General features: G+C 41.9%; 1 protein-coding gene across 1 annotated transcript in view; it reads left to right on the top strand.

Moving 5' to 3' along the window:
• sema6ba (sema domain, transmembrane domain (TM), and cytoplasmic domain, (semaphorin) 6Ba) overlaps positions 1 to 20,997 on the top strand; it is a 240,161-nt gene that overhangs the window by 208,289 nt on the left and 10,875 nt on the right. Inside the window, exons 13-16 of the mRNA XM_066656615.1 lie at positions 1,452 to 1,631; positions 6,562 to 6,702; positions 12,826 to 12,903; positions 14,074 to 14,132. Coding sequence (XP_066512712.1) covers positions 1,452 to 1,631; positions 6,562 to 6,702; positions 12,826 to 12,903; positions 14,074 to 14,132 — 458 coding nt within the window. The remainder of the gene's footprint in view (positions 1 to 1,451; positions 1,632 to 6,561; positions 6,703 to 12,825; positions 12,904 to 14,073; positions 14,133 to 20,997) is intronic.

Raw genomic sequence — 20,997 nt, 5'->3', positions numbered from 1 at the left:
CCAACTTGGAGACACAGGGCTGCCTTGCCCTTAAGCATGTGAATGCCTAGTACACTGCAGAACCCAAACACACTGTTCCCAGAGGCAACCATTCACTCACCAGGTTCAGAATATGAACTGTGTTTGTACAAAACAGGGGATCAGTGCATCTACCAACTGAACAAATTCTGGCGTGTTGATGTTTGTTTACCGGAGACTGCCACTTCAGGTCCTGCAGGTTGTGAGACATTCTCTCGCTTAAGGGCAAGGCCAGCCTTTTCCTTCAGGTTAAGAGCTCTCCTTTGCCATGAGTTCCTACTTTTTAAGTTTCAGGAGTTCTTCATAGCCTGGGGGGCTGGGTAGGTGGTAGCACAAATAGAGCAGTGGTACCCCATGACAACCTGCGCATCACCGGACATCACACAATCACCAGATCCCACACACACTCACCTGTGGACAATTTTGCACACATCAAACTACCTACCGACATGTGTGTTTGAACTGTGGAAAGCACAAGAGGAAACCCATGCAGAAAAGACTAAACTCACTACAGAAAGTGACCCGAGACAAGGGCTCAACAAAGGTTCCCAAAATCCTGGTGATGTGAGGCAGCAACACTATTTATTTATTGATTTATAGATTCATTTGGTGTAATTAATATTCAATGCTTTATTTGATAAGTTGTGTAAAAGGTAACAGTGTTAATCTAACACTAATAGTGTTGAAAATCTTATATTGTTTAATCTTGTATTTCATACATAGTTTTCCCTAATATTAATCTTCATAATGTGACATCACCAGGGCCATCCAAACATAAATATCCACCTGCACATAGCACAAATGAATGCTATTATCATGACCCAAAATTATCTTTTAACTCCATTCTCCTTTTTCCTTACTCTTTAGCTCAAACTGCAAGTTTGCAATGCCCTTTACTTGTCCCTGTGTGTGAGAGATAATAGTAATTAGCTTTATGTAATTTCATAAAGCACAGGTCAGCCCACAGTCAGCTCGTTATATATTTATTTCTCACTTGTAAAACTCTTCTTTCCTATTCATGTTGTCAGTTTTTATTGTGTTTTTTTAAGTATGGAAAAATGTAGTTTTATAACAAAGTAGTTTCCTTACCACATACCTTGCCTTTTTTGTCAACTCTGGAGCAGCAACACTGTGTGGGAGTAGTTAAACCGTGGAATTCTAGAATGATTCTGCTATTCATATTCTAATGATGTTGTGTTCTGTATTTCCTAATATTACAATAATAAAGAGATTTTCCTTGGCGTATATAAAAGCATATAGCTATTTAAACTCTGGGCAGTAAGAGGAGCAGTTGACTCTGACCATGAGGACAACCATTGGTTCAGGAGCTGCTGAATACTCTTCTTCTATTGGCTCACTGTCAAATCATATGCCTTCATTATATAAGTACATATATTTGAAAATACATTTTATTTATTCTGTCCTCTTTCCAGGTACCAACTGAACACCATGGTAGTGGATACAGAAGCAGGGCCACACAGAAACCGCACTGTAGTGTTTCTAGGGTCCACTAGAGGCACTGTACTTAAGTTCCTAATCCTCCCAGGCCGCGAAAGCCCTTACTCCAACACCAATATCTTCCTGGAGGAACTGGAGGGCTACAATCCTGAGAGGTAAGTGTTGTTAAGGTAGTTGATCTCTGACACTTGTGTGGTGGCCTGTTAGTCATCACAAACATGTGTTTTAATGATTGAAAGTGTTGAGCTGTTTGCCGTTACACTGATGTTACTCACAGGGTCAGAAGTCAAGTGTGTGAAATGGACTTTCATGGGCAGATATGGTGTTAATATTTGCCATATGTTGGAAAGGTCCTCAGTTAAACCGTGTCTGTGATTTAGTGTTAACCCCATCCCTATCTGCTGCACCTGTGGCATAAGGTCAGTGCCACAGCAAAAGCCCATTGTGTCCTATCCGTGGGTTGCTAGTGATGTAACTGTGTATAATAGCTGCCTACTCACATATTCCGACAAGGAGAACTTGAAAGCCAAATCAGAACAATAATTTCAGCAGACAGTTGCGATAAAACATTATCTCACAAGAATCTGTTACACTCTCAGAGACAGTGGGATCAGGTTATTTACCCTGTAAACAGTGGGGAAAGAATGAGAAATGAATATGTGGCTTGTGTCTATAGTCTCTAAAGCACAGAATCAAAACATGAGTGAAATAACATGATTACTGAAGCTTGTATATGATCTGTTTATGAATAACTCACACAGATTCATTCACAAGAGCAGAGACATGGATTAGAGTCTGGCGTGCTAACAGGTTTCCATTAGATCCTATGACGAAACTATTCATGTCGCTAATAGTATTTTTTCCCTCATTGTGAAGCACTCTGAGGCAAAGATACAGTGGCCTTCTGTGCTTCTGATTGTCGTGAGACTCTCTCCAGAGCAGGAAAGGAGCTGTGTATGAGATCAATTTATCCATCTTTCCCAGCTGCATACATTACTGCCGTGCTCTGAAACCAGACAATCAGTCCCCAATATGGAGCCATGGCAAAATAAATAATAATAATAATGTGACAGCAACCCATACACAATTGGCATTTTGTTTTCTGTTATTATTTGTTTACAAGGAAAAATGTTATAACTATTGTCTGTGGTAAGTAACAGGACACTACACAAATATTTTGCAGTCTTTCTTTAGAGAACCGTCAAGTGAAAGCTTGTTTTGAGCAAAGTTTCCCAACACTGGTCCTGGAAGCCCACAACTCTGCAAGTTTTAATGTTCTCCCTACTGCCTTTCCCCAACTAATCAGCCCATTAAAATGAGCAGGGCAGATGGCCTCAAGCAATAGATTTGGAAAACACTGCTGCAGAAAACCAAAAATATAGTTTTCATTATAATACAACATACTGCAACCATAGGCAGCAGAATTAGAATAAAGCACATACTTGTAGCTTCTTTCTGCAAGCCTCTGAGTGGCCATTAACCTTCTGGGAATGATGATTGTGCTTTCATGTCATATTTGATGTTCATATTTTAATATTAGAATTGCAATAAAGCACAGATATGCAGTTCATGCATCTCGAGTGTCTGTAGGGTCTACCCTTTTGATTCCATCTTAAAAGAAGATCATACATGACCCACCTCCAAGATGTTTGCAAGTGGATAGACTGTGCAAATGTGTCCACAGCTGTGAGTGTATTTTTGCTTTTCCACTGTTTGGTACCAACTCAACTCACCTTGGCTCGGTGCTGCATGATTTTTGGGACCTGTTCTGCCCCTAAATGTAGCAGGTGGCATTGCCAAACACTGAGAACAGCAGGCTTTGGAAGCCAAACCATATACATAACAACCTATACAAAAGACCATTATGTACAAACCGGATTCCGAAAAAGTTGGGACACTAAACAAATTGTGAGTAAAAACTGAATGCAATGATGTGAAGATCGCAAATGTCAATATTTTATTCGTAATAGAACATAGACGACAGATCAAAAGTTTATTCTGAGTAAATGTAACATTTTAAAGGAAAAATATGTTGATTCAAAATTTCACAGTGTCAACAAATCCCCCAAAAAGTTGGGACAAGTAGCAATAAGTGGCTGGAAAAAGGAAATTGAGCATATAACAAACCAATAAACACTAATTAGGTAAATTGACAACATGATTGAGTATAAACAGAGCCTTTCAGAGTGTCAGTGTCTCTCTGAAGCCAAGATGGTAAGAGCATCACCAATTCCACCATTGTTGCGCAGAAAGATAGTGCAGCGATACCAGAATGGTGTTACCCAGCGTAAAATAGCAAAGACTTTTAAGTTATCATCATCAACCGTGCATAACATCATCAAAAGATTCAGAGAATCTGGAACAATTGCTGTGTGTAAGGGTCAAGGCCGTAAAACTCTACTGGATGCTCGTGATCTCCGGGCCCTTAAACGTCACTACACCTCAAACAGGAACGCCACTGTCAAGGAAATAACAGAATGGGCTCAGGAATACTTCCAGAAAGCATTGTCAGTGAACACAATCCACCGTGCTGTCCGCCGTCGCCAGCTGAAACTCTACAGTGCAAAGAGGAAGCCATTTCTAAGCGAGCTCCACAAGCTCAGACCTTTGCACTGGGCCAGAGGTCTTTTAAAATGGAGCGTGGCAAAATGGAAGACTGTTCTGTGGTCAGATGAGTCACGATTTGAAGTTCTTTATGGAACACTGGGACACCATGTCATCCGGACCAGAGAGGACAAGGATAACCCAAGTTGTTATCGACCCTCCGTTCAGAAGCCTGCATCACTGATGGTATGGGGTTCCATGAGTGCTTGTGGCATGGGCAGCTTGCATGTCTGGAAAGTCACCATTAATGCAGAGAACTATGTTCAGGTTCTAGAACAACATATGCTCCCATCTAGACGTCATCTCTCTCAGGGAAGACCCTGCCTTTTTCAACAAGATAATGCCAGACCACATTCTGCAGAAATCACAACATCATGGCTACGTAGGAGAAGGATCCGGGGACTGAAATGGCAGCCTGCAGTCCAGATCTTTCACCTGTAGAGAACATTTGGCGCATCATAAAGAGAAAGGTGTGACAAAGAAGGCCCAAGACGATTGAACACTTAGAGGCCTGTATTAGACATGAATGGGAGAGCATTCCTATTTCTAAACTTGAGAAACCGGTCTCCTGAAATGAAATTTTGAAACAATATATTTTTCCCTTAAAATGATACATTCTCTCAGTTTAAACTTTTGATCTGTGATTTGTGTTCTATTCTGAATAAAATACTAGATATCGGCATCTCCACATCATTGCATTCAGTTTTTATTCACAATTTGTTTAGTGTCCCAACTTTTTGGGAATCCAGTTTGTACATTTTTGAGCTTCCATTGTGAGTGAGATAAAAACAAAAGAGTTTGCTACTGCAGCCTGGAGATTTTTCAAATGGCTAGTTTGAGCTGGAGGTCTGCATTTCATCACGATAGGCAGGTATTTCTGGTCAGTCAGCATTCTGTGAGGTTTACATGTCATGTGCAGCACCTACTCACACAAGCGAGCAGGAACTAAAAATGAGAGGTACCACATTTACGTAATGGAAAAGCAAAAAAGCTAGAGCCAAGTCGAGTTGAGTAGGTACCATGCAATGGAAAAGCATCCTATGAGTGAGTGGTGGAGCGCATGATGCTCTGTGAAGGACTGGTGTCATGTGAAGTGTGTGTGTGTTCCTGCCTTGTGTCCAGTGTCTCAGAGTAGACACCAAACCTGCTGTGACCCGATCAGGATGAAGTGGTTACAGAAAGTGAATGAATTAATAAAGAAAGTCCTTTTTTCTTTTGGTTTTCTCATTTCCAGTGAAATATTGCCAACATTACTGAAGCTATTTATGGTTTCTCTGAAAAGGGGTAAATATCTAATCAATGTCGTATTGAATTTCTATTTATATTCTATTCAAGATATGAACTGATTTAAATTTAGATCTAATATATTCCCTTTAATACTCGGATATGCTTCAAAGGCATTTGTCATGGCGTAGGTGTATATTATACAATGACGTTAAGCAGTAAACTTCAAAAAGCTTACCACAACTTTAAAATAGATTCAGTTTCAAAGGCTTTGTAAAGGCCTTGACTTACTATAAATGAAGGGCATAGCAAATAAAAAATGTTAGCGAAAGACAAAAAGAGGTAAACAAATTCAAATAGCTTTCCTAGATATGTGTGTGTTTGTGTGTGTGCGTATGTGTGTGTGTGTGTTTATGGGGGCGGAAAGATGAAAATATGGCTGCAGTTTTGAAGATGAAAGGCTGTACCTGTCTGATGAGAGTGTGGTGGGGTTCAGAGAGGTGCATGCTGGGATAGGAAAGCAGGACATGTGACAGTTTAGATAAGACTCTCAGCGGGACACAAAGCAGTTGGAGAAACAAACAAACACACATAAACACACACATGCCCAGTGTTTCAAATCCCACAACACCTGCTGTCTCCTCCAGCTGAGTCCTCAGTTCTTCAGTGTTAATGCAGCTCCTGCACTTCTCTGACTTTCTTAAGCAGTCGGACGCTCGAGGAACATTTCCAGGGCTTTCTGCAAACTATAAAATGAAGGCCATGTCACCACGTGGTGACGGATAGTAGGACATTTTACTCTCACGTTTACTCACTCACATTTAACAAAACAAAGGCTGCTTATGAGGTCTCAGTGATATTGTTTGTGTTTTTGTTTCGTACATCATTTAATGCTTTCATTTAAATTATTTTCCTCATTTCTGGACAAATTTATCACTAAAAATGCTTGTTCATTGACATAGTTTGTTATCATTCATAAATAGAAACACTTAAGCAGTTATTATCGTTAAATATAAAGGACTGATTTAATTGTTTGTCAATATTTTTCAGTATTTTTAAAAAATACAACATAAACGTTTATAAAAATGTATAGAATGTGGCCAAAAATAAGGCAACAAGAACTCTTCATCAGTGTGGAGTCCACGCGTTTAACGGACTCGCGCTGAGCTGAGTGAGTGTGAGATAATTACTGAAACACACAGGGGAGTGAAGAGTGTTAATAAATGTGTGGTTTGTGGTGTGTGTGTGTGTGTGTAGGTGCGGAGATGACTCTGTCCAGGCTCGCCAGCCTCTGTCTCTCACTTTGGACAGACCCAGTCACACACTCCTGCTGACCTTCCACTCCTGTGTGGTCAGACTTCCTGTAGCTCGCTGCCAACTGCACTCCCGCTGTATGAAGTGAGTACACACACACACACACACACACACACACAATCACACAAAACACAAGCCTTTTATTGACTCATAAGTGATTGAGATAACTTAGAAAATTATAAAGCGCTTATTTAGTGGCTTTACTCAATATTCTGTAAGTTGTGAAATAAATATAACGCAGACATATCAGATTTATTTTGACACATCGCCAACCACAAGATTTGTTTACCACTTTTCAAACTTGAGGCCGTCTGGATTTTGTAATAAATTCATAATAACATTCTTGGCACGATACATTTTTCTCAGTTATTAAAGAGAGGGCTGTTCCCCGGCGATGGTAAAACCGTGAGGTAAAGGTCCGTTAAATTAATTTAAGTTTTGATTTATTTAAAAAAAAAAAAAAACCTAAAGGATTGGGAATGGGAATGCCACGGATAAAAATGATTTCTAATAGGGATGCACTGATTCCCTAGATTTACGTAATAGACAAATGTAACATTTATTTAAACAACATTTTAGCATTCAACAAACTGTATTCCAACTGTATAATAACATTCATAGCCACATTTAGTTACTTACCTGGTCTTAACATTAACTGCCCACTTATTTTTAAGTTAGATTTATTTAAAAAGTTAAATAAAAGAATAGATCTACTCCAAACTACTGGATTAAACACATACAAAATACCAGTGGGCTTTAGCAGTGGAACTATTTAACCATACAGTAGTTCAGAAATAAGAGAGCTACAGCACTGCCTTTGTGCTTTTCCACACTGTCAAAAGATTTTAAAGATTATCTGCCAAAACTGATATCAAATCAAATCAAATTTATTTGTATAGCGCCTTTTACAACTGACGTTGTCACAAAGCAGCTTCACAGTTTCAGAACAAAACATTTAAATCAAAGCTCAATGCGAGCAAGCCGAAGGCGACAGTGGCAAGGAAAAACTCCCTCGAGGCTGGAGGAAGAAACCTTGGGAGGAACCAAGACTCACAAAGGGGACCCATCCTCCTCTTATCAAACTATAGATTGAATTTTAAATGATCACCAATGAAGTGTCATTATGCTACATAATAATAATAATAATAATAATAATAAGGTGAGCAGCTGGTCTGGTCTGGTCTGGGCCGCAGGAGAATCCAGCAAACAATTATATAATATATTATTGTTATTATAATATAATTATATTATATTATAGTGATCAGATATAATTCTGATCACTCATTGAACATGTTGAATAAGGTGTTATCCTCCATTATACCACGTTTATCGTAGCAGATATTTACAGCTGAGATGGCTCTGTAAACACGGCTGTTGAGCTGCACTTGTTAAACATGCTCAGTGCCACAGGTAAAGATTAAACCTGTGTAAAAAAGAACTGCCCATTAGTTTGTTGTACATTTTAGACATCTGCACACCACAGTGTCAGGTTTCAAACATCAGACCGAACAGGTTCATATCTCTGATCAAAAAATTAAATAAAATAAAATAAAGCGACTTGTTTTACATTCACAAATCTATATTGTGTTTTTAAATTTATCATAAATTAATCATTGATTCACAGTCTAAGGATCATTATACACTACAGTTTCTACTAAAGGGCACTTGATCAAGAGATGACGAGGTCAAAAGGGACCAGGAGGTGGACATAAAGGCAAGGATGTAGATTTGTTTGAAACAAAGGGTAGAGAAGAGAAGAAAACAAACCAGGAGAGGAGTCGCACACGTTTACAGTGAAAACACAAACGGCACTAAACAGAAACCCTAATAAAAACAAGGAACACCTGGGTGAGTCACATGGGGGGAAACACAAGATAGAGACAGGAAGTGTAGGGTTGGAAGCTTCATTCACAGAGTTAGGATCTGTCACAAATTACTGAAAGAAAAAGTGTTCTTGTTATTATTATCTTTATTATTATTATCTTTGTTATCTGTGTACATCTGCTGGTGCCTCTGGACATATTGTCACTGATGTTTCTGGAAGCATCAGCCGATGTGCTTACACAGATAATAATAATAGCAACACTTTTTCTTCCAGTAACATTGAGACGGCTCCTAACTCCGAAGAGGACGCTGGAGCAAACAGTGATCTCATGTGAGTTGACATTTGATGCTTAATTCTGTCAAAAAATAAAGAAGTGCAGAAACTCTAGGACATGAGGATACAATCCCTGTCTCCTGCCTTAGAGCCTAGATGAATCTGTTTGTGTTTGTGTTCTGAATTAGAGGATTTGGTGACAGTATTTTTATAATGCTCTTTTTTACATTGTAATAAATAATGTACTTTAATATCATTTTGTTTGAATCATGAGGACAAGAATAGAAATGTGTGCTTCCAACAACTTGTTTTTAACAATTGGTAACATAAACCAGCTAAATCAAATCTCTGTGTCTGTGTGGGTTTCCTCCGGGTGACTGTCTGTGAGGAGTGTGGTGTGTTCTCTCTGTGTCTGCGTGGGTTTCCTCCGGGTGACTGTCTGTGAGGAGTGTGGTGTGTTCTCTCTGTGTCTGTGTGAGTTTCCTCCGGGTGACTGTCTGTGAGGAGTGTGGTGTGTTCTCCCTGTGTCTGCGTGGGTTTCCTCCAGGTGACTGTCTGTGTGGAGTGTGGTGTGTTCTCTCTGTGTCTGTGTGAGTTTCCTCCGGGTGACTGTCTGTGAAGAGTGTGGTGTGTTCTCCCTGTGTCTGTGTGGGTTTCCTCCGGGTGACTGTCTGTGAGGAGTGTGGTGTGTTCTCCCTGTGTCTGTGTGGGTTTCCTCTGGGTGACTGTCTGTGAGGAGTGTGGTGTGTTTTCTCTGTGTCTGCGTGGGTTTCCTCCGGGTGACTGTCTGTGAGGAGTGTGGTGTGTTCTCTCTGTGTCTGCGTGGGTTTCCTCCGGGTGACTGTCTGTGAGGAGTGTGGTGTGTTCTCTCTGTGTCTGCGTGGGTTTCCTCCGGGTGACTGTCTGTGAGGAGTGTGGTGTGTTCTCCCTGTGTCTGCGTGGGTTTCCTCCGGGTGACTGTCTGTGAGGAGGGTGGTGTGTTCTCTCTGTGTCTGCGTGGGTTTCCTCCGAGTGCTCCGGTTTCCTCACACAGTCCAAAAACACACGTTGGTAGGTGGATTGGCGACTCAAAAGTGTCCATAGGTGTGAGTGAATGTGAGTGTGTGTGTCGCCCTGTGAAGGACTGGCGCCCCCTCCAGGGTGTATTCCTGCCTTCGCCCAATGATTCCAGGTAGGCTCTGGACCCACCGCGACCCTGAACTGGATAAGGGCTACAGATAATGAATGAATGAATGAAAATTAAACCAATCAAAATGTACTCTTTTAAAAGTCGTTGACATTTATGAATGCTTTTATTTCTTGGTTTTGTTCTGACAGTGTTTTGATTGTCATCTCTGTAGTTTTTCACTGCTACTGAACTAGCCTTTATTGCGTTTTATTGTCTGAAATCTGTCATTGGGGAACACTTTACAGTGAGGGTAAATAACTCATGAAACTAAAGGTAAAGTCACAATTAATCATTAAGTACTAGCATTTTTTTAGGGTTCTTTTAAAATCCTAAATTAATGTTTATTCTTGTTTCTGTCATTTCCTCAATGATTAACTGTGACTTTACTTAATCGTTTAGTAATGCCTGATATTACTTAAACCTCTCTTAAGTATCGTTAATTAATCGTAAAGTGTTAAAGTCTTTCCATAAAGTGTTAAAGTGGTAATTCCATAAACAGTATACACATTCACATATGTGCACACACGCAGTCAGACACACACACACACACACACACACACACACCCCTCTCCTCTGACATGTCCCTGCACGCTTGCTTTGGCAAAGGCTTAAACCAGTCTAATTGAACACTGAGCCTCCTCATTAATAAGCTCCATGCTGTTTAATCTCTCTTCAGCTCGGGTCTTAATGAAGGGCGTGGTCCTGCTTCACAGCATTCTGGGAGCTATCTCAGTGCGCGCCTCCGTGCAGTCAGAAATCTCTTTACTGCAGTGTCCTGCTCTCTGTCTCTCTCACACACACACACACACATACACATATATATATAAGCAGTGCTATCTTTAGATCGACTTCACCTTGCGGTGTGGCAGCGACCTGCGGCAAGAGCATAAGCTGAATGTGTGATCTCACCTAAATCACAGAAGCAGTCCAAAACGCTTGCTGTGTGTGTTAGTCCCCAGCCACGGCTGCCACATATCACCCATTCCCTTTCCGTCAGTCTCCAGTCCACGTGAAAAGGGGTCCGTACACAGCAAGGTGCCACAGCATGCTCAAAACGCAGAGTGTGGTCTGGCTTACCTGATTAACCAAATATGTTTTACATCTTACTTGTATTAAAGGAAACATCCGTATAAGAATAGCCTGGGACATCTGAAGCTTTGGGGTGTGTAATATGTCTCAGGTTATGAGATATCGCCAGTAGTGTGTGTTATTCCCATGCTGTGGCTGCCATGTGTAGTATATTATGTTTGTGTCAGTCTCCAGTCAAAGTGTGGGGGTTGTAAAGCAGCAGGGGGCCACAATATGCAGCGTACAAAACACAGCGTTAAACCAAAGGGGAAACTGATTAAAGACAGGCGTGAATTAATGTTTATTGTAAATTGTTTAGCATTCATTTTTATTAATCAAGCCATCCACATAACAATCACCTGGAATACTGGAGGGTTGCTCAAGTTGCTTACAGCTAGGAGCGTGTTAATCGCTGAGCGATCACTGGATTAGGAACTCCTACCTTGTTTCTACACTCACTGTCCATTCTCTCAGCTCCACTGGCCACACAGGAGCACTTTAGAGTTCTACAGTTACACACTGTAGTCCAGCTGTTTCTCTGCATACTTTTTATCCCTATTTCACCCTGTTCTTCAATGGTCAGGACCCCCACAGAGCAGATTTGGGTGGTGGGTGTTGGGGATTTGTTAGTGTGTGTTGTGCTGGTGTAGAATGGATCAGACACAGCAGTGCTGCTGGAGTTTTTAACCCCTCAGTGTCTGGACTGAGAACAGTCCACCGACCAAAAACATCCAGCCGACAGCGTCCTGTGTCACTGATGAAGGACTAGAGGACGAGCGACACACACTGTGCAGCGACAGATGAGCTACTGTCTCTGACTCTACATCTACAAGGTGGACCAACGAGGGAGGAGTGTCTCACAGAGTGGACAGAGAGTGGACACAGGGTTTAAAAACTCCAGCAGCCACTGCTGTGTCTGATCCACTCTACACCAGCACAACACACACTAACACACCACGACTACCACCCAAATCCTACCTGCTCTGTGATGGTCATGACATTGAAGAACAGGTTGAAATGGGGATGAGAATGTATGCAGATTAACCTTTATAAATCTAAACATCCACCTAATAAACAACTGGAACATCTGTCAGGAGGCTCACATCTAGAGTCTTAAAAGGTATCTCACGTTATAACACCTCTTGTATGTGTTAGACTCAAGCCACAGCCGCTACATATCCACTATTACGCTTGTGTCACTCCACAGTCAACATGTGAGGGGTTGTTACACAGCAGGGGTTCGCAATATGTTCACAGCACAGAGTTGAAGCAGTGGTGGCTGTGGTTAAAGACTGCTCTGCGTCGACGTTATATTTATTATTTATTTATACCTCCACATAACTGGAATATCCCAGGGTGGGTCTAGACTTTCACAGCTTTTAGGAAATTGTCATAAATATTTTGTAAATTATTACACCTCTGCTGGCCTTTGCAGCAGTACCACATTCATAAGTTTGGGGACCCCAGCCGGATTCGGTTTTGATGGCTTTCTAAGTGATCCTCGACACAGAACACACTTCTTCTCATTTTAAAGCAACAATAGGTAGCATTTTCACTGTAAAATTACAGCTTGAAAATCATTGTGATGCTTCACTGACCTGTGATAGGAGAACTGAGTCTCTGATATTGCTACTCTGGGCTCAGCACTGCAGAACCTGCACTATGTAACATTTGACAGGGTGTAGGAAATCATCCAACTCCCCAGCTAACACTAACCCGTGTTAATATTGCATTAATTATATTAAGTGATGCTTTTTATAGTCGTATTACACAGTAGTCTAGTTTTTTGTTGCTCATGAGTAATTTAGTGCTGATAATAAAGTGTTATTATGTGTGTGTGTGTGTGTGTGTGTGTGTGTGTGTGCCTGCGCAGGAACTGCATCTCCTCCAGGGATCCCTACTGTGGCTGGACCAGAGGAAGCACCTGTTCTCTCCTCAGACCTGGAACCAGGTGAGATTCCTACACAACACACTCTGCAACACTTTATCATCACATCGCTGTCAAAAAAAATTATAAAAAAAAGCTCATAACCTGAAATAGCACAAGGTTCTATTTCAGGTTCTTTTTAGACATTGTTCATAATTAAACACAATGGAATTGACGGCTGGTGTTTCCAGATCATTCTACACTAGCTTCTACTCACGTAAAACAGGATACGGTAAGATAGCACTGAAGGAAATTGCAGCTTCACTGAAACATTAGTCAGAAACGAGGACAGGGGAGGTCTAAGGATATGAGGTAGTAAACTGACAAGACATTTCTACCAATAGTTTTAATAATCAGGGGTTTCAGCCTAGAATCTTTTAACAGTAATGAGTTCAGTGAGAAATAACTCACATTTAACAATAAAAGTGCTTATCCAAATGTATTAATTGACTGTAAATATTAGTAAATAATAAAGGAATCTACTTTTTACTCAATTCTAATCTCTTTTAACATACTGTTTTTTGATTGTTGTAATCGTCTCGCATATTATTTGGATCAATACGATCCATAAAGTGAAGTATAGACTTTATTTATTTATTTAAATTTAGTTGTTGCACCGAGTCTCTCTTGGGGTGAAGCATGTGTTTCTTCTAAGGCTCATGAAGCCACTCCACTGCTTCTTTTCGAGCTGTTTCTAATGTAGTGATCCATGAATGTCTTCACACACAGGAGGTTAACGCAAACTGTCCAGATCTGTCATGATGCTAATGCTAGCTACCACCATGAGCAAAGTGTTGTGCAATCGTGTGGTGGGGGGTGGGCACACATATCATAACCACCCACAGAGCAAGACCCAGTTGTTATCTCTAGGACTCCCAGCCTCAGATGTTTGAAGCAACCCATAATCTCCTGATGATAGGGCAGTTTAGTAGTTTTTGGTCATTACTCAGTACTTTAGGAGTTTTACTCAAAGTGTTGATTGGAAAATCAATCACTGCCCTCCACACAGCAGACTTGGGTTTGATTCCCAGCTCAGGAACACAAAATAAAAGCCAGACTATTGCTGCATTGGGCTTACATCCATAAAGCATTTTATTTGTAACTCACTCAGGACAAGAGCAATTGTCAAATGTTTAGAATTCCAAAAAATATGTTACAAAAGTTGACTGTATTTTCCTTTTCTTCCTTTTAAAGGCTGCCCTTTGTGCAGGACGTGGAGTACGGGAACACCACCCACCTTGGAGACTGTGATGGTGAGTTACTGGACTAGTGCGGCTTGTGGGTGACAGAGCTTTGAAAGTCTTAGACGCTTTGACAGATTATTTATAGAGTTTATGCGTGTGGAAAATCTGTGCTTGTTCTGAACTGTTGACACACACACACACACACACACACACAGTGTTAACACAAGTAATGATGTTGGTGTTAAGGCAGTGATGGGATTATAATTCTGCTGTGCAGTACAGTTCAGTGTCAACTTAATTGAACTGCGCAGCAAAATGATGAGTACAGCACCTTACTGTGAAATGATGTAGTAAAATTAATTGATATCCTGGCAATATTTGATAGAGTATTTATTGATAATTAATGTGATTTTTTATTGAAGTCAAACTCAGTCTAAAACAATCTAATTAAAATGAAAGGCCTTTTCTCTGTCAGTTTTAAGGTGTAAAATATGGACGTTGTCGTGATCGTTGTTGTAGGTTAGCCTTGTTTTTCTGTGGCCGCTGTGAGGCTGTACATCTACACAGACAAGTGCCAAAATACATCAGTTTTCATGTGTTGTGGGGACATTTCAAAGTCTTCTATTCATTTTGTGGAGTTAATAATAACACTTACCTTATCCATAAACACTACTAGCCCAGTCCTAACCATAATCTTAACCTTAACACTATCCTTAAATCATGTTTTCACCTTAAAAATGTAATGATTGACATTGTAGGGACCTGTTCTGGGTGCGGAGAACATGAAATATACCTGTTATACACACACACACACACACACACACACATATAGTGGTGCAGCTGTGTGAAGCTGCAGTACACAGGCCTTTAAACTTTCCACTACTGGCAACAGCCTACAGCAAGATAGATCCGACACTCACACAAACAGAGAGAAAGAAAGAGAGAGAGATGAACAGATGGAGAGAGTGACACAGAAAGAGAGAGGGACACTGACAGAATATTAAGCGACCGAGGTGGGAAAGTTAAGTCGCAAAGTTTGTAGAAGTTTGGGGGGGGAAAAAAGGCACAGAGACGAAGGACAAGACGCTGCTGTTAAAGTCAAGCAGAAATCAGGACACATTTGTCCTTTTTAATGTGACATTTCTGAGGGAAATGGGTTACTCACTTGAGGAATAACTCTGGGCTGGTTCTAAAAAACACTAAACATAAATCTAAACAACTCTCGGATGCAGATCATTTTTACGAGTGATTTTCATCTTCCAGCTCATCGCTGCCGAATTACTATTAAACTCAGCTAAGTTCAGCCTGACACTTACTTTAAACTTATACTTAATGGCAGCTCAACGCTTAAACCTAACCCTGAAACAGTTACATAGTGCAGTTTCTGCAGGTGCTGAGCCCAGAGTAACTGTAATTTTAAGGTAAAATATTACATAATGTTCCTTAAATCTGGTAACACTTTATTGTAGGTGTTTGGTAATTATTGTTGATGTAGCATTGTGGGAAACAATTATTCTTTCTCCTAGCTCTTAGCATGGGCCACCTGCAGTGCTATAATAATAATAATAATAATAATCATAATCATAATGCTCCTGTTTCCTCCCACAGTCCAAAAAGACACGTTGGTAGGTGGATTGGAGACTCAAAAGTGTCCGTAGGTGTGAGTGAATGTGTGAGTGTGTGTTGCCCTGTGAAGGACTGGCGCCCCCTCCAGGGTGTATTCCCACCTTGCGCCCAATGATTCCAGGTAGGCTCTGGACCCACCGCGACCCTGAACTGGATAAGGGTTACAGATATGAATGAATGAATGAATGAATAATAATAATACGAGTTTCTGGGTAAGAATACTACTCTATGCGATTCTGCCAAATGCTAGAAATGTGAATGTGTTCAATCATAACGCTACATGACATGTAACTGTGAGATATAAATCTAACCCTATCTTCCTCCAGAGATTACATAGTGCAGTATCTACAGTGCTGAACCCTGACTAACAATGACAAAGACTCTGTTAGCTAGGTATTTATTGTGGGCTGGAAGAAGAATATCACATTCCAAGGTCTGAATAACATTCACCAAAGTTTGGGCCCAGATACTATTACGACTTATTAAACCTGACACATCAGCTGGGTGGAGTAAAACTCTTCCACTGATGGGAGAATAAAGAGGAGCATCCAGTCAGTCTTGTAGTAATTGTATGTGTTCCGTAGCTGCTGCCACTGGGTTCAGAAATGAAACTTAGAACAAAGCGGAGACGGGTTCCACTCAAAGCCGTTTAAAGCCCAAATTCCCATTAAGTTGAAAAGTGCTTTCGGAAGCAGCACAAAGCTGTTCTGCTGGCGCTCTGCAGAACTGAGCCACTCTCTGCCTCGCGCTTTGTCCTGCTTCCAAACGCACGGATCACAAATCCGTCTGGGCGCCCCACTTTGCGGCGGAGTTGTTGTGGAGGAGTTGTGGAAGTGGAGCGGCAGCGGGGGTCCTGAGAGCTCTCGAGCAGAAGAGAAGAGCGGGGGTTAGCTGGCTCTGGCCGAGGTGATTATAGAGTCGGGGAAATCTTCACAGCGGTGAGACAGCTCCTGGGCTCTGAGAGACGGACTCCATCTTTCTCACATTACTCTTGGAGAAGTGCACCGTAGGCCCTCGCTCAGAATGGATATTACTGCATCTGTACAGGCCCTGGTCAGACTGCACGGCTTGTTTATTTTCGAAATGGAAATAACACCTCCTGCGCCAGTCGTAATGAACTATCACTATGTCATTAGCTGTAGGAATAAATTAAACGTCTAATTTAAATGTGACTCACTTTTGCACAGGACACAGTTTATATTTCGTGGAGCTGTGCTCATGACTTTCCTTTAGAGTAAGTTACAGTGTTAGCACAAACGACTGTGTGGGATTATGTATATTTATTACATGGGGTATTATATTTTACTGTTTTATAAAGAATAATATTTAAACATGCTTTACTAAGTAATTCCCATAAATTATTAAATCATTTTCACACCTTCTTTAATTCTTACTCTTATCAAGGCTTTCTCACACATTAATAATTTGTTAACACATTCATTTATTTGAAGGGATATTACCAGCAGGACTCCATAGGAATGCACTCTAAAAGAAAAGTGTGGTGTGTTCTCCCTGTGTCTGCGTGGGTTTCCTCTGGGTGACTGTCTGTGAGGAGTGTGATGTGTTCTCTCTGTGTCTGCGTGGGTTTCCTCTGGGTGAATGTCTGTGAGGAGTGTGGTGTGTTCTCCCTGTGTCAGAGTGGGTTTCCTCCGGGTGACTGTCTGTGAGGAGTGTGGTGTGTTCTCTCTGTGTCTGAGTGGGTTTCCTCCGGGTGACTGTCTGTGAGGAGTGTGGTGTGTTCTCCCTGTGTCTGCGTGGGTTTCCTCCGTGTGACTGTCTGTGAGGAGTGTGGTGTGTTCTCCCTGTGTCTGCATGGGTTTCCTCCGGGTGACTGTCTGTGAGGAGTGTGGTGTGTTCTCCCTGTGTCAGAGTGGGTTTCCCCCGGGTGCTCCGGTCTCCTCCCATGGTCCAGAAACACACGTTGGTAGGTAGATTGGAGACTCAAAAGTGTCCGTAGGTGTGAGTGTGTGAGTGAATGTGTGAGTGTGTGTGATGCCCTGTGAAGGACTGGCGCCCCCTCCAGGGTGTGTTCCTGCCTTGCGCCCAATGGTTCCAGGTAGGCTCCGGACCCTGAACTGGATAAGGGTTACAGACAATGAATGAATGAAAGAATAATTTTACATTTACATATTTTTACAGTAAATGACAGTAACTGCTATATCCGCCTGATATACCAATTTTATCAGTTTTTTTTGCTTTCAGTGCATAATTATGCATGACCAATTGCAGCAAATCAGTGGTAATCCCTAGCTTCTACATTATTTGTTGTATTTCTGTGTGAATTAGATTCGACTGTGTGTTCTGTTCAGTAAATAACAGTGATCTCAGCAGGTGATGTGTGCGTTTACACAGAACATGAAATTTCTTAAATCAACTGAGATCGACTATGGCTTAAGAATGAGAGTTGTTGGCTTTTCTCTCACTGAGATTTTTGTGTTTGATTTCGCCAATTAGCATTGGCATTAATTAGCTTTGGCATTCATTAATGTTATTCAAAGCAATGCCAGTTCCTTCTGAAAACCTGAGAAAAAACTCCCCCACGTCTGACTGCATTTACAAATGAACTTTTGGAGACATCCTAAACTTTCTCTCATTTCTCACTTAGGAGTTTGGAATGGCCTTTAATTGAATATACGCTTAAATTAAAAATAAAATGTGACAGCTCTTTCATGAGCATTGGCTTCTGCTCATAGGGCATTATTCAGCTGGGGTGTGCAGTCATAACATTAAAATGACTCTTTGTTTCTACAGTCATTGTTCATTTTATCAGCTTCACTGACCGTATAAGGGCACTTTGTAGTTCTACAATTACTCGCTGTCGTTCATCTAGTGCTCTGCACTACATTCATTGATAGCTCAATTTAAACCTGTTTTTCGATGGTTAGGACCCCTAAAGAACCACCACAGAGCAGGTATTATGACAATGAACATCTAGGGCATAGGGGTTATTGAATCTTAAAGTGGAACACAGTCAGCTCAGGTGTGAACTGTGACATCATTCCCAATTTCACAGTATAAACGTATTTGAAATAGGGCTGCTTCTATGTTGGGGACCAACTCTATGGAGCATAATCTAATTCATGGATATTGTTTGCATTTTGAGGTGGCACGGTGGAGCTGCAGGTGGCGTCGCAGTCACACAGCTCCGGGGGACTGTCTGTGAGGAGTGTGGTGTGTTCTCCCTGTGTCTGCGTGGGTTTCCTCCGGGTGACTGTCTGTGAGGAGTGCGGTGTGTTCTCCCTGTGTCTGCGTGGGTTTCCTCCGGGTGACTGTCTGTGAGGAGTGTGGTGTGTTCTCTCTGTGTCTGCGTGGGTTTCCTCCGGGTGACTGTCTGTGAGGAGTGCGGTGTGTTCTCTCTGTGTCTGCGTGGGTTTCCTCCGGGTGACTGTCTGTGAGGAGTGTGGTGTGTTCTCTCTGTGTCTGTGTGGGTTTCCTCCGGGTGACTGTCTGTGAGGAGTGTGGTGTGTTCTCCCTGTGTCTGTGTGGGTTTCCTCCGGGTGACTGTCTGTGAGGAGTGCGGTGTGTTCTCCCTGTGTCTGCGTGGGTTTCCTCCGGGTGACTGTCTGTGAGGAGTGTGGTGTGTTCTCTCTGTGTCTGCGTGGGTTTCCTCCGGGTGACTGTCTGTGAGGAGTGTGGTGTGTTCTCCCTGTGTCTGGGTGGGTTTCCTCCGCAAAAATGTTTGTAGGTGTGAGTGTGTGAGTGCGTGTTGCCCTTTGAAGGACTGGCGCCCCCTCCAGGGTGTGTTCCTGCCTTGCGGGAATACCCAGTGATTCCGGGTAGGCTCTGGACCTACTGTGACTCTGAACTGGATAAGGGTTACAGACAATGAATGAATGGATATTTGCATTTTTTTTTTGGTTTTAAAAATAAGTAATTGTTAAACAGTCTTTAGAAGTGAATATAATCAGATGAGCCAGAGTATTGAAAAATAGTGAATTACACAGTGTTGTAAAACTCCAGCACTGGGATTCAAGAGCATCGCAATTCTTGTGTTTAAACAAAAAAAAAGGAAAAAAAAAACCCTCGTCCACACTGCTTAGCCCCAGGCTTCCCCCAAGGCCATCTCCCAGCTCTGATGCCTGCCTGTCATAAACTGAACAGCCCCCATGTTTTAATCCACTATCTGCATAATCTACTTACCATGGCGTGTTTCAGCTGAACCAGCAGTGAACTCTGCTTGCATGTGTTTAAGCCTCTTCACTTTGTCACTTAGCTGGACCTCATCTCCACAGCTTAGACCGAAGCTGAAATAAACCACAAATATTACACAGAAACAACATTAAGTCTAATGGCTCCACCATTACCGTAAACCAGAGGAGCTGGCAATGAAAAGCCTTTTACTTCTACAGCGTAATAAGCTTTTTTTTTTTCCTCTCCAGAACTCATTTTCTTTTCATACGTGGAAATTATAATTGGCCCACATATGTCATTACTTCAAGGGGCCGCGATGCTGCCGAGGCCCAGGGCAATCAGGTCTGCCTAATGTAAGAGCACATCTGTTAAGACTGAGGAGAACCGTGTACCTCACAATTTGCCTTGACACTGACAGGGAAATGGAAGTTAACCAAGAAGCTCCTTCTGAATTGTTCAAATGCGAAATGAGGGCAAAGCAGACAAGGGAGCGAGAGAGAGAGAGAGAGAGAGAGAGAGAGAGAGAGAAAGAGAGAGAATTTAGAAATTCTTTTATCTCATTTGTCAGGTTAAATAAAGAAAAATCTCATAACAAACACAGTGTAAAAACCAGAGGTAACTCACATCTCACATTAAAAGAGCAGTCTGTAATTTATTTACTGTACTCAATCATAATATTAACCATATACATGTGTCATCAGGGGCAGCAGGTTAGTGTCGCAGTCACACAGCTCCAGGGGCCTGGAGGTTGTGGGTTCGATTCCTGCTCTGGGTGACTGTCTGTGAGGAGTGTGGTGTGTTCTCCCTGTGTCTGCGTGGGTTTCCTCCGGGTGACTGTCTGTGAGGAGTGTGGTGTGTTCTCCCTGTGTCTGCGTGGGTTTCCTCCGGGTGACTGTCTGTGAGGAGTGTGGTGTGTTCTCCCTGTGTCTGCATGGGTTTTCTCTGGGTGCTCCGGTTTCCTCACACGGTCCAAAAACACACGTCAGTAGGTGGATTGGTGACTCCAAAGTGTCCGTAGGTGTGAATGTGTGTGTGTCTGTGTTGCCCTGTGAAGGACTGGCGCCCCCTCCAGGGTGTATTCCTGCCTTGCGCCCAATGATTCCAGGTAGGCTCTGGACCCACCGCAACCCTGAACTGGATAAGGGTTACAGATAATGAATGAATGAATGTGTCATCA

The sequence above is a fragment of the Hoplias malabaricus genome, chromosome Y, assembly GCF_029633855.1.
Source record: "Hoplias malabaricus isolate fHopMal1 chromosome Y, fHopMal1.hap1, whole genome shotgun sequence".
In the NCBI taxonomy this organism is placed as follows: Eukaryota; Metazoa; Chordata; class Actinopteri; order Characiformes; family Erythrinidae; genus Hoplias; species Hoplias malabaricus.
This window is presented reverse-complemented; position numbering and strand designations above follow the sequence as displayed.